Source organism: Mustela nigripes, chromosome 4, assembly GCF_022355385.1.
Source record: "Mustela nigripes isolate SB6536 chromosome 4, MUSNIG.SB6536, whole genome shotgun sequence".
NCBI classification, from domain to species: domain Eukaryota; kingdom Metazoa; phylum Chordata; class Mammalia; order Carnivora; family Mustelidae; genus Mustela; species Mustela nigripes.
The window spans coordinates 115432267-115449748 of NC_081560.1; the positions used below are offsets into that span (position 1 = coordinate 115432267).

Below are 17482 nucleotides of genomic sequence, written 5' to 3' on the forward strand. Positions count from 1 at the left end.
ATAGCATCTACTTTTCTTCATCTATCACACAAAATACCTCACATAAAATTTTAAATGTGATAGTAAATAGCATCATGGCATCTCCTCTATTAGGAGACATTTAGGAATTCTTATTTAGATTTATCCTGGATAACAAATGAAATACATGTATGGCTTAAAGGCTGAATCAACCCCATGAGATATACTGGTTTTGCTTTTAGGCAACCTGTCAGGTTTCCAGTCATGCTGCCAGGAGGGCAGAGTAGAAAGTACACACACTTGGGAACTGGTCTACTTCCACACTTAACTATGCAATCTTAAGCTTCATACTCATCTATAACATACGACTAAAACCCTGTTCCTGTAAAGCTAAATGTTATCACAAATGCGGAGCACAATGGTACCAGACCCAGAAGCTACGAAGACCTCTGAAGTTGGAGCTCACCCTTTCTCTTGCATGTGATACATTCCCAATTCAACCCTCCATGACATATCTAGATGCCACTGCAATTACTTGAAATTTGAATAACAATTTAGAGAAGATGCTAGAAATAATAAAGTGCCATTATATCTGTCATTTATGAAATATTCTTTTCACCCCCACTTAAGTCTTTATTACAATTCCAAAGAATTAAATCAAGAGACAAGGTGAGTCTTATTATTCTCGCGTGGCACTCCTACAGCCATGTAGACAAAAATGTGTCCACTTACCTGGCATCCAAGGTCTGACCCAAAATATGAAGGCAGTTGACAATTGATGTGGCATCATTTCCTATAGAGGAAACAAAAGGTTGTATAAATCACACTGAGGATTTCTCACTGTTATTTTCCAGAAAGATTTGTGTACCAAAAATTACTCAATGGTACAATTCCATAACAACTCGATTAAAACGATTTTCTGATACTCGGGTTTGAAATCATGCAGGATTTCTGCTCAAAAGTGGTTATGCAAATGTAAGGAGAAAAGCAAGAAAGCATGTCTCATCAAAGAGCTGACATACTCAAGAAGCATTCAAAGCATTGTGCCAGGCTGACGTGTTTTAACTGAATTCTTAAATATATTCGCCTCCCCATACTGGCTTGTCTTCTTTCTCAGTCAAGTTGTGAGTCAACTTTTCAAGGGAACTCATATGTTTATAAAAGGAGGTGGGCTAAAAGTCTAATAAGTTTCACTCCCTTTTAATTACCCACGTGTCTCTGCTTTCTGATTCCATCCAAGTGCATTAAAATGAATTAATGTGCCTGAATGTTTTTCGTCTTTGGTGGGAAGAACCAGTAAACTGTCTGGTAAATAAAAGCATCAGTGGCTGAAAAAGTTAAATCCTCTTATGAGAGATTTGAAATGGGGATGACTTTTCTTGAAAGTCAGATGAAATTCACCCACTCTCATTGGCATGTTTTATCAGAAAGTACAAAGATATGAATTATACAATTATTATGTCCATCCTACTTTGTGATAAAGATACATGAGAGCAAATACACAAAATGATGAATCCAAAGTTACAAATTGGACCACTCACAAGACGTTCTGATAAGTTTCTTCCTCATTTTATACTTTCCTATTTATAATATATAGTCATTTCCTGGGTCCAGAAATTAACAATTTCCATTGGGATATAAGTTTTTGTAACATTTCTTAATGTTATACTCCTTGTGCAAAAAAAAAAAAAAATCTAAAATGAATTAAATATACATGAAAATTAACAACTACCCTAGAATCTGGACAAGCCAGTTTAGTGATCTGATACAGATAAGGAGGAAAAACAAGGTATTCATTGCTAGACTCTGGGTTCTTAAGTAAAATGTTCCATTCATCTTGTGCCTTGAGTCTCAGAATTTCTGGTAATAATAAAGGCAAAATCAGCAGAAAGGCAGAATTTGGTATGTCCTTGTTGTTGATCATAGTGGCAGTCCTAGAGCTTCCACTGAGGTCCATAGAAGTATTATGCATTTAATGATTCATTCACTCAACTTGTCACTCAACTGGTACTTGTCAAATACCAGGCATTCTCAAAGTCCCAGTAATATGTGAAAAAGAATTCTCATGGTACTTGCATTTTAATGGGGGACACAGGTAATAAAATATTAAGAAAAAAAATCAATTGGAAACGTAATATCAGGCTACACTAAAGAAAGTATTTCATATTTGTAGATTATGTTAATTCTGTATAATTAAATAATTTATATTATATGTTATATAATTACTATTTATCTATATCAGGGAATAGGGATTAGAGCAACTGGACAGACTAATATGGTGAGTGGCCACAAAGCCTTTTCTAAGAAGGTGGTACCTGAGCAGAGATTTGAACGAAGGAAGGAACTGTGAATAGATCTGGGAGGATGTGCAAAGGGTCTGAGGCAGAAAATGAAGCTGGTATTCCAGGGAAGAAAGTGGAGGTGGCTGATGCATGATCAAGATTTGGGGGAAAGAAGGGAACTTATGAGGTGGAGAGGAAGGGAGTGGCCAGGTTCTAGACTCCTGAAACCAGTGCAAGAACTTTTTTTTTCCCCTAAGTGCAATAGGGAAACATTCTTAAGGTTTTGAACAGGAAGGGATCTGATTTATATTTTAAAAGGATTAATTCACCATGTGCAAAACTCTGGAAGGGCAAAAATGAAGCCAGTTAGGAAGCTACTAGAGTCATCTAGAATCAGACGACTGATGGAATTCAGAATTTATTTAAAGGTTTGCTTATGTCCTGAACGTGAGATGACAGGGGAAGGAGTCCAGGATACCGAATGACAAGACTGTTTGGGTGACCACTTGTATGAGCAACTGGGTGAATGGTGATAGATTTCCCGATGTGGAAAGAGCACCAGAAAGGAGCAAAGGAGAGAGAAGAGGAGGGGCGGGGGGTGGCAGGCTTTGCCTTGGACAGGTTGAACGTGATGGGCCTGCTGATCTCAGGTAGAGAGGCAGGACACAGGGAACAGATCTGAGCTGGAGCACCATAAGCATACCGATATGCATACAGAGACTTTCAAAAATTGTGGGCCTGAATGAAATAAGTTACCATGTAAGTAAATACAGAAGACAAAAGGTCTCAGGGCCTCTGCTGTTTCCAAGTAGAAAAGTAGAAAGATAAGGGCCCAGGAGGAAGACGGGACACAGGGCAACGTGCAACCATTACTGAGCACCAAGTCAGAGAAGCTGGCCCCTTAATCTGGTCCTAAAACTCATGGTTCTTGGGGTGCGTGGGTGGCTCAGTGGGTTAAGCCTCTGCCTTCAGATCGGGTCATGATCTCAGGGTCCTGGGATCCAGCCCCGTGTCAGGATCTCTGCTTAGCAGGGATCCTGCTTCCCCCTCTCTCTCTGACTACTTGTGATCTCTCTCTTTCAAATAAATAAATAAAATCTTTAAAAAAACAAACAAACAAACAAAAAAAACCCAAACTCAGTTCTTTTTCCCTTTCCTTTCTAGTCTGCTGGTTCCTCGTATAGATGATCAGTGTTTGTACTTTGTCCTGAGCCTGGCTGTGCCCCTTTCCAAAAGAGTGGTTGGGGTATTTTAAACCTCCATTCGTAAGAAGGAGGAGTTTCGTAAGGGCCCCACTCATGAGGTGGAACTTTTGTTCCCTGTTGTAGGCCGGCCCCTAGGATAGCGTCTGGCCCACAGCAGGCATTCAGTGGAATCTTATGGGTTTTGAAGTCAAGGAAACCATACCAGTGGCCAGGAAGTTCTACGGGTCAGATGGAAACGCATGTGGTGAATGTGAAATTTCTGTGATTGCAGACTCTCAAGCCGCAAGCTCCGCAAACCGACACATTTCCCTGTGCTCCATGGAAAGTGCCATATAACTCTGAATGGCAACAGCTCAGTAAGAAAAATGGTGGAGAAAGGACCCTAACAAACACAGGAAAGGTATTAACAGAATCTTCAACATTTCGTGGCGTAGACCAAACAAAAGCATCTGTTCTATCAGCGAAGGAAAAAGCCCAACTAATGGTTAGTCTTGAAGAGATAAATCTTGTAGTAAGAGGTTTTTTTTTAAGATTTTATTTATGTATTTTACAGACAGAGATCATAAGCAGGCAGAGAGGCAGGCAGAGAGAGAGGGGGAAGCAGGCTCCCCACTGAGCAGAGATCCTGATGCGGGGCTTGATCCCAGGACCCTGAGATCATGACCTGAGCTGACAGGAGAGGCTTAACCTACTGAGCCACCCAGATGCCCAGGAGTTTTGTGTTTTTTTTTTTTTTTTTTTTAAAGATTTTATTTATTTATTTGACAGAGAGAGATCACAAGTAGGCAGAGAGGCAGGCAGAGAGAGAGAGGAGGAAGCAGGCTCCCTGCTGAGCAGAGAGCCCGATGCGGGACTCGATCCCAGGACCCTGAAATCATGACCTGAGCAGAAGGCAGCGGCTTAACCCACTGAGCCACCCAGGCGCCCCGATGCCCAGGAGTTTTAAATAAAATAAGAATTGTCTGCATCCTGCCTTCCTTAAGGCTTCCAGATCAACCTCACCAGAAATGTCAATCATGTTATCAGTAAGAACAGGAAAGACAAGTGAAAGTGTAGCAGGATGGTGACATTTTAAAGTGATGATTGCATTTTCAAGTATTTAACTACATGTAATTACTTCACAGCTCAGACTAGACTAAAAACCGTTTGATACTTTTCAGTTCACGCACTTTCAAGGTCAAAACTACTTCCCTTGTCTTCAAGCATACCTGCATCACTCCTACACACCTAAGTAAACATCTGTGGATGGCCTGTTTATCTTTAAGACAGGGTTTGCATCAGTGTGTAAACATTAAAGGTACATCATTAAAATTGTAACTTATACCTGAGTCTAAGAGCGACAGATGGCAAGCATCCAGTTTTTAAAAATCATTGTACCAACTCTCACACAATATTATAACTCAGAAATAAAAATAGCAAAGTTTGGGGTGCCTGGGTGGCTCAGTCATTAACTGTCTGCCTTCGGCTCAGGTCTTGATCCCAGAGTCCTGGGACTGAGCCCCACATTGGTCTCCCCACTTGACAGCCTGTTTCTCCCTCTCCTACTCCCCCATTTGTGTTCCCTCTCTCACTGTCAAAGAAATTAAAAAAAAAAAAAAAAAACTAAAAAAAAAGAAATAACGAGGGGCATTGCTGAATTAGTAGTAGATATTACTGTATTACTGAAACTTTAACTTGGCGAGAAGTTTCAGCTAAATGGAAAATATAATTTACATAATTACATATTCTATTTATTTACTCTAAAATCAGGACATTCTCTCATAGAGATATGTCCAGGGAAAAGAAACATCTGTATTGCTCCAATACTGTTTTCTGATATGATCTTTATTACAGGGTTTTAATTGTGGTATTGCTGACCGAATGTATCTCTCTGTAAGAAATAGGTTTTTTTTTTTAGTTTTATTAAAAATAGCTTCTTTTTTTTAAAGATTTTATTTATTTATTTGACAGAGATCACAAGTAAGAGAGGGAGGAAGCAGGCTCCTTGCCAAGCAGAGAGCCTGATGCAGAGCTCGATCCCAGAATCCCGAGATCATGACCTGAGCTGAAGGCAGAGGCTTAACCCACTGAGCCACCCAGGCACCCCAAAATAGGTTATTTTTTATATAACATATAAAACAAGTTAAATCCAGGAAATTCTTGTCTTTGCCATGTATAGTGTCATCAAGCCACCGAAATGTTACGTTAGGGGAAGACCTTAATGGTCCTCTAGTGATGACAGCAATAATCAGAAAGCAGCAGATTGTGCGTAACTGAACTACTGGATACCCAGAGTAACGACAGGTTCAGTTCTCAGATATGCACTATCTTCAGAGACTCAGAGGACTTTAGGTAAATCTCCTTTCATTCTGTGTCCTAGGAAACAAAAGTAAGCACCATCTGAGCCTTCTTAGGGATAACACGTACATGAGCTAATTTTCTACTGTCTCTTCACAGGAGAGAGTAGTCCTCATTGTAAACACCTCAGTGGGTTCTGGAGGTGAGCAGAGAACAGATGAATGAACATCAACCTAACCCACTAATGTCTTAATTAGGGGGAGACACCCACTGAGAGAATCGAATCTATTAGTAACTTTACTCTTGAAACGCTTCCACACATAACATTAAGATTTAGGTGGCAGTTTAAATCAGGCATTCCCCACCTGGTGGGAGAAAACCCAACATCTTAACAAGAACTACTGCTTCATTTAAATATAGGACAGTATTTAAATGAAGTCCTGCTGTTAATACTGGAATGGAATTTATGACGGGCCATGTATGGGTCTAGGGCCCCTGAGGTCCAACCTGAAGAAATTCTGGGGTCCTATGCTCACTATGTCACTGAGCGCTTGCTGGAGTCCAGGCCTTCCTAGAAGTCTCAACACCATCAAATCTGGAAACTCTCCAGTAACTCTGGACAATTCGCTATCTCGTTAATAACGTTAAAAATTCCCCAGAAAATGGGAAAGTAGAATAGGCCTCCAAAGGACAACTGCTTTGTGCCAGGCTTCTCAAATTCTTCCTGAAGCTCAAATGATCACTACAGGTCAGGTTCAATGATCATGTTTGAAAAGTCATAACTTAAGTGTTACTTTTTCAGCATAAGTGCCCTATGGATTTTCTCAGACAGCTTAAGGAATAATTATTTTTAAATGTGATTCTTATAAATTGTGGGATAATTGGATACTACATTTTTCTTAGTAGCCTCATAAGCAAAAAAAAAAAAAAAAAGTAAAATTTCACTTACTCATGAATGTAAGAAAGTTCCAAATCAAGAGTTCTTACTGCCTTGTTCTTAGTGTCTGCTCTTCTCTATTAGACTATCGGCTTCCTGAGGGTAGGACCTAGTTGGTTCACTCATTCAGTCATCAGATATTGATACAAAACCTACTATGTGTCAGACCCCAGATACAAGAATAGGCCCTCAGTGAGCTGAGAGGTTTGTGTGAGAGAGAAAGAGAGAGAGAGAGAGATGTCAATCTGGTGACATCATTACTGAGATGAAGGAAAGGTCCTGGGAGCTGTGAGAATGTTGTAAAAGAAGGGGAGGGAGTGAAATTAGGGAGATTGGGGACGGTTTTCCTGACAGATTAATATTTGTGTTGAGGTCAAGAATGAGCGGCTTACTCCATGGTAGGTGTGGAGGACAGGAGAGGTGACTGCTAGACCCCATTCCAATCAAGAATTACAGCACGTGCAAAGATCCGGTGCAGAAAGGAATATACCACTTTCAATAAGCAGAGAGAGGCCCACTCAGGTGGAACCATCGAGAGCAAGCAAGAACGTGCCAAGAAATGAGGATGGACTGGTACACGGGGAATACTTTGTGAAACAATATTGCGGCCAGATTGAGAACTTTTATTTTCAAGCAAAGGGAAGCCACTGAATTTTCAGGAGTGAGACAGGAGACACCAGGTTCAGGGAAGATTGGACTGTTGTGGAGCACGGTTTGGAAGAGCAAGAGGGGATGCAGACAGAATGGTCAGTTTGTTCTCGGAGGAGGACGGGTGACCGACACCTGGATTGGCCTGGCTGTAGTGGACAGGTGTAGGAATCTTCATTTTCCTATCCCCACAGCTGAAAGAGTACCTCCCACACAGCAGAACACAGTGAGTGTTTACTGAATGAAGGTGCCAAATGAATGTCATTAAGGCAGTAGATTTATTTTTGCATATAAAAATAGAGCCCTTAGGAAGCCCTGATATGTGGACACCCGTGGCAAGATTGCTCTCCCTGTTGGAGGCTTAGGTACGGATTCTGCTTCCTCTAAACCTGACTGAAGGGCTTCAGTGGGCTGGAACAGGAAGGCTTCTGTATTTTCTAACTGCCTTAACATTCATAATCAGAACTGCCACTTAGCAAAAACAGGAGAAAATGATGGGATTAAAAGCAATATTCTATTAGTCAACAATGGGTCCTTGAAAATGGCCAATGGAATCCTTCCCACTTTTCAACTTGCCTGGGCGTATCCATGCCCTAACCAATTTTCTGAAACACTAGAGTGTACCAACTTACTATCACTGGCAAGCATCTCAGAATCCAAACAGAAAGCCTGTATGTATAATGAAGATATTAATTTCTTATTTTTTTTCTGTAAAGTAGTGGAAGGGACATTCCAGAACTACTGTTCTGTGGGGAAAGGGGCTTGTGCCCTTTTTAAAAAACTTACCTTTTTCAAATATAAAATGAAATAGTTTAAGCACCTCAAAAAGAATATATGAAGCATTAAAAACATGACTGATCACTTTAATTCTCAGTGTGCCTCAGTGTATAGAACATATTTTAAGCCCTATTTTAAGGTAAAAGATATACACAAATAGAAGTCCATATTGGGCAAATCTTCAATCAGGTAAGTTTCAACTACGGATGAAGTCTGGAGGTATAATGACAACGTGGAAGCCAGCTTGGAATAAGTAGTCCATTACTCATCAAACCCTGAACTCACCACAAGTATTTTGTTTCTCTGTTTATGTTAACGTTCTGCCTCACGTCTCCAAACCCACCTCCCTGATACGTTGAAGGTTACTGTGTAACCTACATCTCCATCTTTGCTCATTGTTCATGAGACACAAAGCCCAGGTATTTCTTTGCTAGCTTCCACTCTAAACTGTCTTAATTTACCCTTAGCTGAAGTCATAAACAACTGAACTAAGTCAGTACGGGAAAAACATTCTGATCATCATTGTGTTATCCACAGAATACAGAAAAATGATATCATGTAAAAGAAGGGAGAAAATTTAAAAAATAATAAGAGACTAATAGGACTATAAAAGACCACCACACCTATATCATTAGGTCTCTCTCTTTACAGAAATCCAGAAATCCACAAGGGCAGAACTATACATTAAAAAAAAAAAAAAAAAAAAGCCAAAAAAACACTTGGCATACCACTTCCATTTCACACTGGAAATGGGTAAATTATAAAGTCTTCATGGTGCAGGTACTTTAAATAGCCAAGTCCCCTAGTCTGGTTCGTCTGTAGTCTGATTTATCTAAATAAAAACTGGGCAAATAAGACCAGGGATCCCTTAGCTTTGAAAGCTGTAAAGTTACAAATTTCCACAGCATTTGAGCATTCATTACCCTACATTAGATCAGCTATGTGCAACGGAGCTTTAAGAGTAGGAGTCATTTTAACCTACTTTAAAAATGAAAAAACAAAAAATAAGGGTTCAGGAGGTCAAGTCCCTCATCAAATCATTCAGCTGGGCTAGTTCCAAAATACAGCACTTATGTCTAGGTTTTCCGATTCGAAGCCCCTTATTTTTCCAGGACATCCTATTAGTGTCTAAAGTCAGGTTATCACTGTCAAGTGTGAAGATAACATGGGTGAGCCTCAAAGATTCCAATGATTTAATGCGTCTGTATTAGAAAATGTTTGATTAAGGAAGGCCTCTTGAAATTTGTATTACTGTGCAGGCAAATGTCAACGCAAATTTGAAACAACAAAAACAGGAGAGACTAGAATAATATAAAGAAGACAGACAAATACACTTCTAAGGTGAAGACACATATTAGCTCTTCAGTAAATTCCTGTTAAAAATAAAAGTAATAGTATTTAAAGGCTAAGGGATTTAAAATACAATGCTTAAATGGGAATTCAACATCACATAGGGATGGAATGAATGTTAAAGTCTCAGTCTATACTGAGAGGTATGACAAGTTTTACTACGCCTTTATCTTCAATTATAGGACCCTTAAAAAAAAATAGGATATTAAAGAATAGGCAAAATTAACCCATGGTAATGGAGGTCTATATAGTTTCTTTGCAGATATATAGTTTCTTTGCAGAAGTTTATAAATTGAGTAATGGCATAAGGGAGGCTTCTGGGATGCTGGTAATATTCTTCTTGATATCTATATCTATATCTAAATATATATGGAAAATTTCAACAAACTACATCATTAAGTTACTTGAAGATTCATGTACTTTGTTCTATATATGGAGTACCTCAAAAATTTTTTTAAAGAAAATTATAGTGAAATATAGAAAAGCAAGAATTTGAAATAGGTACGAAGTCAGAAACAGCACAACAGACTATTACTATGCTCATCAGTGAGAAGGCAAATACTGCACTTGAGGACGGGGTCCCCATCAGAATGACACAGAATAAGACAAATGGAGGACCCATGAATCCACTGTTATTACGACAACGTTGAAGAGCACAGAACAATTCTGTCTGCACGATGTTCACAGAAATTTTTCTATGTTGAAGAGAAGTCAAACAAAGGTCAACTAGAAATTATCTTAAAGATAATCTGCCCAGTAATTTGGGATAACTGAAACATTAATGCAAAAACTCGGGCAATTTAAATGAAATAGAACTTTTAATTACTAAATTTAAGAGCACCATATATTGGATCTAATACAATTAGAAATCAAACAGGGCTTTAAGGGCTTATATCCAGAAACTACCATTTCTCAAAAAATAGACTGCTTGAAAGAACTTAAAAGCAATGTGTGTGTGTGTGTGTGTGTGTGTGTGTAAAGATATACACACACACATATTATTCCTCATTTCATTCCCTGTGGCTTTTTAAAGAAATTACATAATCCTTAGCTTTTCCTATAAATGGAATTGAACCTGCAACATCTGTATGAGCACACTCAACATTTTATGACCAAAATGATCCCAACACTTTCTCACAACCTAGAGTGCACAGCATTGAAGTGGGCTTTTGTGGTTTATCAAAGCAGATGCAGGAAATGAATACAGAGAGTCTGCCAGCTTCTCTTGAGTCCTACAGCCCCACAGAGAGGAGAAGCTGTGGAAAGGGAGGGACCCCCTCACCCCCACCCTGCACAGCTGTCCAAAAGCAGGCGCTTGAGCCGGTGGACTTCAGTTATGTGAATTCCCAGACACCAACAAAAATGGACTCGAAAAGTCCCTTTTTCCAAGTGGAGCCCTTGCCTTACTGTCTCTTCTCTGAAGCTTCCATGTCTGGAAGGCAGTCAACACGCACAATTGGAGTGAAGAGCTTTACAAAAATAAATAAGTGCAGTCAAAATGTTTTGATTTATGACAGCTCACTCTGTCGTCTATTGGCAAGAGGCAAATTCGAGGGCCTGGTTCTGCTTCACCCCTTTGAAATAAAATAGGGCAGAAGCTGCCACTTGCATTCATTTTATTTTTCCTAACAAAAACTTTTGATTTTCAAAGGGGCTTTGGACCAGCACGAAGAAGTTACCGTCTTCAATTTCACCGCAGATAATGCTACCGATGAAGAACCTCGAGGACCTTATCTTACCTTAGGACCTATGAGGACCACACATGCAGCCGTGCAAACATGCATTCATGCAACAGAGCCGCACCCGACACAGTGCAAAACTGGCAAAGGAAACCAAGTGATGGCCATGCTCATATTCATTTCAAGGGTCTCCTTACCAAATAGTGAAATCCTATGCCTGACAAGAACTCCAAGTTTGCAGAATAGGCTGAAGACAAAAGAAAAAAAAAAAGAGAGAGAGAAAGAGGGGAAGAAGGGGGAGGGAAGGGAGAAAAGACAGGGAGAAATTAAAATAAAATTTAAAACAAAAGAAGAAAAAGAAAGAAAAATAAACAGCTGATATATGAGCAGGAAAAAGCAACATGATGTCACGCAGAAAGAATCAATTCTCGGAGCAGAATGTGGAGTAAAGGTATTAAAGAAAGAATCTCTGAGTGCATATCTTTAACAAACATGGTTAAAAAAGCACATATTATAAGTAAAGAAACAAAAAAAAATTTGGAAGCAAAGCTAATTAATATAAAAGCCATCTATATGAACTCCACAAGAATATAACTACTCAAACACCGCAAGGGGAACAAATGTTATCTGCCCGAATATACCACTGGAATTCTAGAATTTTTGTCATCGTTGTTATGGACATTACTTAAAACCAGAAGCTCGGAGCTTTGGGCGTAAAATGTTACTTGTAAGTTTCAGGATGTTTATCATTTGAACTTTTCTTCTTTTCCAGCCTTGACCACAAACCCCTTGCGCACATACCAAAGCATCCAGTGAATTTGAACACAGTGAAGGGGAGACAGGATTGGGACAACTGACGAGCACTACAGATGGGGTAACTGGGATCTCAGTGCTCAGGCTTGCGTTGAGCTTGTTTCTTATCTCTAGACCCAGTTCAGTAGTGGGAAATTCTAAGGAAAGGTGGCTTGTATTCAGCATTTAGCATGATAGCACAGGTATGAACTCTCACATTAAACCCCAGAACCAGGGCAAGACCCGCGAGGGACCTGGCTTGCCACCAGGCCACAATGTGGTAGGCTCCTTACAAGTCTTCTCGGGAATACCCTTCACTCACTTCCCTGCTACATGCCTTTCTATGCATCCCTCAGGATCCAATACCAGACAAGTCCACTCCAGCAGGCCTTTGCTTAACCAACTGAGCCACCCAGGCATCCCCCAACAGGCCTTTGTGAACACCTAGCTTCTTCTCTACTCCCAGCCCAAGCTGAAAGAGTCCCCCTTCTAGGCTCTCCCAGCGGCCATTTGCAAATCTCTACCACAACACCTCTCCTCCTGTACTCCAACTGATGATAGTCTCCCATGTCCCCACACACTCCTGAGCTCAGAGAGCACAGGCTCTGTAGACACCTTTAGCCTTGATGACCCATTTGTACAAAGCTACCCACACCTAGCCTAACTGTCCCAATAATGGCAACAGCTCTATCCTGACTGTCCCATTCCGTCTTGCCAAGCCCTCCCATGAATAGCAGTGTGCGGACATACACTTGCCAGGTCTGGGGAGACACGCTATGCCATGGGGAAAAAAAAGGAGTCATGTGCTTGGGGCAGGACGGGAGAAAGGAGACCAGAGAATCACATCGGTGATACTGACTTTCTCAACAGGAAGTTTTGGCTACCATTTCTCATTTCAGTAACTATGCCAATAAGGTAAGAATGAAAATTAATTATACAGAGCACTGTATAGCTTTTCCAAGAGAACATTCATCGACAAATGTCTAAATGAATCTGAGGTCTCGAGAAATCTCCTAGCTATTCTAAAAGGTTTTGAAATCAATGATCTGCTCAAGGAGATACTGGAATTTAAAATGGGCTATCAGCCTCCTGAGCTGCTTTATGGGCTATATAGTGACAGGGGAAAAAAAAAAGACAATAAACCAAAAACATCTTTCTCCAGGGGCCCTCAACCACCGAGACTTATGCATGCCAACCCAACAAAGGTCTGTCTCCGTCTGAAGAGAGTGGTGACTTCTCAGAGCTGTACCCATTTTGGAGCCCTATGTGTATACCAACCTATTTTAAGGGACATCTTCTACACCTCGTACTGAGACTCTCTGGGATCTGCATGAAACATTTGGAGATAATGTTGAATTTATGACACTAGGATTATGTTTTAACCCAATTCGTCCAGACCTAGGACATTTTGCTGTGATGGAAAACAGAACAGCTCTGTATCCCATTCTTTCGAGATACTGAATGTCTGACAGTCTGTCTGAGAAAAATGACTTCTTATAGTAAAAATTGCTTCTTAACTTTGATTGTTTCTTATCAGTAGCCAGCATGCTACTGGAAGGAAATAAATATATGTAGAAAGCCAAATCCACCCAGAAGACAAATTATATCTTTTGTCCCTCCTGTGCCATCACTTTCAGAGTGTAGTTTCTATATGGACTATAAGGTTTCATTATTATAAGTTTTGGCCTATGTTTCCTCCAAAAATATTTTCCCTAATGCTGTTATTCCCTTTCCGTATATGCCACCATTGCTAACATTCTTAAGAATTCATAATGTATCTACACCTCCTTGGCTTTGATGCCTTGCTTTGTCATTTTGCTTTTCACTTCACTGCTCTACTGAAAAGCTCCCTAGATAGTCACAGTACCTGCCAATCAGCAAATCTCATAACAGCTTTTCAACCTCCGTCCTGAAGAGCTCTCTGTGGTACATGGCATCATCAACAATTTCAATCTGGGAAACTCTAAATTCCGTTTTACAGCAATGCATTCCCCCCTCTTCTCTAAGTAATCACTCTCCATGTTCTTCAAGAACCCGTTTCTGAAAACCCTTCACATGGAATAATTCTCCAAGTTTTGCTATTCAGACCTTTTTGCTTCTCTTTCCACTCCCCCTTCATCTGTTTTCAGGACCTGGAGCATCACATGGGTACAAACTCCCAATATGTCATTTCTTGCTCTGGTCTCTCCACCAACACCAAACACTCATTTCCAACTTTCTGCTGGGCACCTCCAGCTGAATGACTTGCTACGACTTACATACCTCAATGACTGCCTAACCAAATTTAACATCTTCTTCTCAAAACCAGTTCTCTGGTCATTTCTTTTTGCTATCACCACCAATATTGTTCCAACCACTCAGCATCGAAACTCCAGCACCATGTTGACCTCCTTCTTCCTACCTTCCATAGGACTCATTGCCTTGTCCTGTGATTTTCTCTTGTCCATGCTTCCCACTTTCAGCCCCACTCTGCATGTGTATCTCCTATATTCCCGGACCTTTGCTCTCCATGGAAGCAGGTACTCAGCTGTGCTCTGGAGTTAGGAAGCACATTGTTGTACGTGCCTGTTTATCCTCAACCCAGGACAGCACCTTGCACATGGCAGACTTTCAGAAATATGTGCTGAATGAATCAGTGGTGGAACCACCTATCTGAGGAAGCAGTTCTAGCTTAACAGTCTGCACCACTATCAATGGCCTCCTAGCTAGCTGACACTTCTCCATCCTGCTTTTGCTGTCAGACTGCCCTGTATCCCAATGGCTTCCTAGGGCTGAAGAATCAAGTAAAAAAGACTAAGTATAAACATTGAAAAGGAAAAAGGAAGAAGATGCCTTGTCCTGGCAGTCAATATCAATTACAGTATTCCATAAGGAATCTACATAACTCATGCTGACCCTAAATTACTACATTCTATACTCTCTATGTTGTTATCTGCATGAAGAAAATAGCCCCCCTTCTGAATCTACGACCTGCATGTTCTTTAAAACCAATTATAAATTATCATGGCTTTTTCATATCTCTAGTCTGTCCATACCCATCCAATGTGGCCTCACTTAACTACGAATCCCACAGCACTGCATGGCTCTCTTCTAGAATTGGATTTCCACTCACATACCCAGCTATTACCAGGTACACTCCCAAAGTGCAGAGGCCACACTTTACCCTTTTTCACGGACTTGATCATATAAAATGCTCAATACACAATGTCTAGAGCCAAGAAGCATCTAACATCCGATGGAAACAACCCATTCTTAAACGTGCAAGTTAACTTAGACCCACGCAGCTATACCACTACACACAACTGTTAAAATAAAAATTAAAACGATCACTTCAGGTTCAACCTGTATATGAAGGCATGACTGCTTATCCACCATGGTAGGGCCAGTATTTTTTGTTCTATTTTGTCCTCTTTTTTTTTTTTTTAACCTATTATATTCACTGAGGTAATATTTAACTGAAGCAGTAAGAAATCATACATTTGTAGTTCTCAGTGATTTCATTTTAACACGTCAAACAAAATTTTTAGTTGGTTTTTGTTAGTTTCATGGTGATTTGGGTTGTTTTAAGACACATTTTTATGATTATAAAAGGCTTTTCATTTTAAAACCTTTAAAAATATACAAAACTAGTAAGAAAAAAAATCTGCTATACTAGCCCCAAAGAAAACATTATTAAAATCAAGTTTCTTCCCTACCAGTATTTTTCCACACATACAAATTTAGATTTTTAAAAACTCTGGATCTTTACTATTTAAACATATATTTTACTTTTTAAATACTCATTGTCATAAGTTATTACATATTTCTATACTTAGTTTTAGTGACTGCGCAGCATTTTGCATGTGCCATAATTTATCATTACCTTAATTCATTTTTTCATTTCAGAATTTCTGAGCTTAAATTCTATCTATGTTTGGTGCACAGGTGCTGTGATGAAATTAAGCTACTCCTATTAGTGTATGTCTCAGTCCTGTATGCTGGAATTTTAGACAGATTTCTCTTTTGGAAACGGTAATGGGAAAAGAAGAATTTGCTAACCCTTTTTCAGGAGGTGAAGAGAAATTGAAGATGATATTATAGAAAACATTCTGGTGCGGTGTTAATAATGAAAAGGGGGTATCTCAGGCCCCAAACCACATTAACTGAGCTGGCACGGAGTAGCAATGCTCTTCCGGTTTATTCTGAGGGAGAGCTGGCAAAGAAAAATTAGTTACTTCTGAGGTCAGGGAACAGTTTAAAGAAAAAAACTTAATGGAGATAAAACATGACACAGGAGAGAGGAAGACTAGAGTTGGCGTAATTTTTTTTTCCCTCCATTCTCTTACTGCACTGTATCTTGGTGTATGTAATTGAGTGGCATCTTCATCAACAACAACTCTGGGAACAAAGCTGCTGTTACAAAAGTCTTGGGTGGTGGGGGGTTGGTAGTGAGGAGACTTTGCAGTATGGGCTGCAGGGCATTTAAAGGTAACTTGATGCCCTGGTACTTCTAGATCCCTAGATGTTCCCAGTCCCCTGGGGATGGTGAGCCTGTGAAATGCAGAGGGATGGGCCTCTCTCTCCTGGGGTAAGAGGAAAGAAGACCCTGCCAAAGGGAGACAGGGGAGGGGATTCACATTGGAAAGTAGCCCCTCACTCCTCTGGGTAACAAGGTGGGTGGAAACAAAGTGCGCCAAAGGATGGATTCTCTGTTTCCTTAACTATAATCACTTTAACCAACTTCAGAGGAAGATCATTATTTGAAGATGTTTGGGGTTAATTTTCACCTAGTTGCAATCTTACATCACATGACACCACAGACTATTAAAGTCAAGTTCAAATCCAAGGAAAGCTTGTATTCTTTGTCTAGGTTAATCACTTTCATAGAAATTTGTTTTCAAACATAATCTAAAACCTGGGTGTGGACTCCTGTGCAATTTGATAATCCAGAAATAGATCTACTGAGTAATTGACTCTCACAAGTACTAAATTTTGCCAGAAGTTTGAAAAATCAGACTCGAAAGCCCAGCAGAACTACAAATCAATCTGCAAGGAGCACTTGGGGTTCAAAGAGAAAAGAGAAAGCCTTGCTAAGATGCCAGCTTGAGTGGTATGAGGGGAAATCTTTGGCAAGTATGTATTTTCATGTCATTTTCTTCCACAAATGGTCGTTATTTTCAAACAAACATCGGAAAAGATAATTTCGGTAAATGGGGTTTTGGTGTCCAGAAAAATCCCTGTATTTTTCAAAATTGGTGCAAAAATATTAGATTCGGAGAAATTTTAAAGGAGGTAACGTGAAAAGCACCACTGATGTCAAATACTAATCCAGTGATGTCTGTACTCGTGGATTCTGTACTGGGTGCCATATTCCTTCTATTCTGCGTTCTATTTAGTAGCAAAATAGAGGACAACTCAACATTTAGAACACACACATTAACTTGCAGAGAGCATCCTCCTCAGAGTGTTTGATTCCAAAGGGCAGCAGAGGTCAGGAAGCTGGGGGCAGGAGTGGGGGGCCATTGGGGGGAGGGGGGGGAGGGGAAGGCACCCCACCCCACGTGCTCCCATTTCAAGGTCCCCTGCGGCTCTCTCCCC

General features: G+C 40.1%; 1 protein-coding gene across 7 annotated transcripts in view; it reads right to left on the minus strand.

Annotated features, from left to right (window-relative positions):
- The window catches only part of RYR2 (ryanodine receptor 2), a 739709-nt gene that overhangs the window by 138476 nt on the left and 583751 nt on the right, over positions 1-17482 (minus strand). For all 7 annotated transcript variants that reach the window (XM_059397367.1, XM_059397365.1, XM_059397366.1 and 4 more), the window contains 2 exons: positions 11311-11360; positions 691-751 (listed from right to left, as the gene is read on the minus strand). In XM_059397367.1, the coding sequence (XP_059253350.1) occupies positions 691-751; positions 11311-11360 (111 nt within the window). The remainder of the gene's footprint in view (positions 1-690; positions 752-11310; positions 11361-17482) is intronic.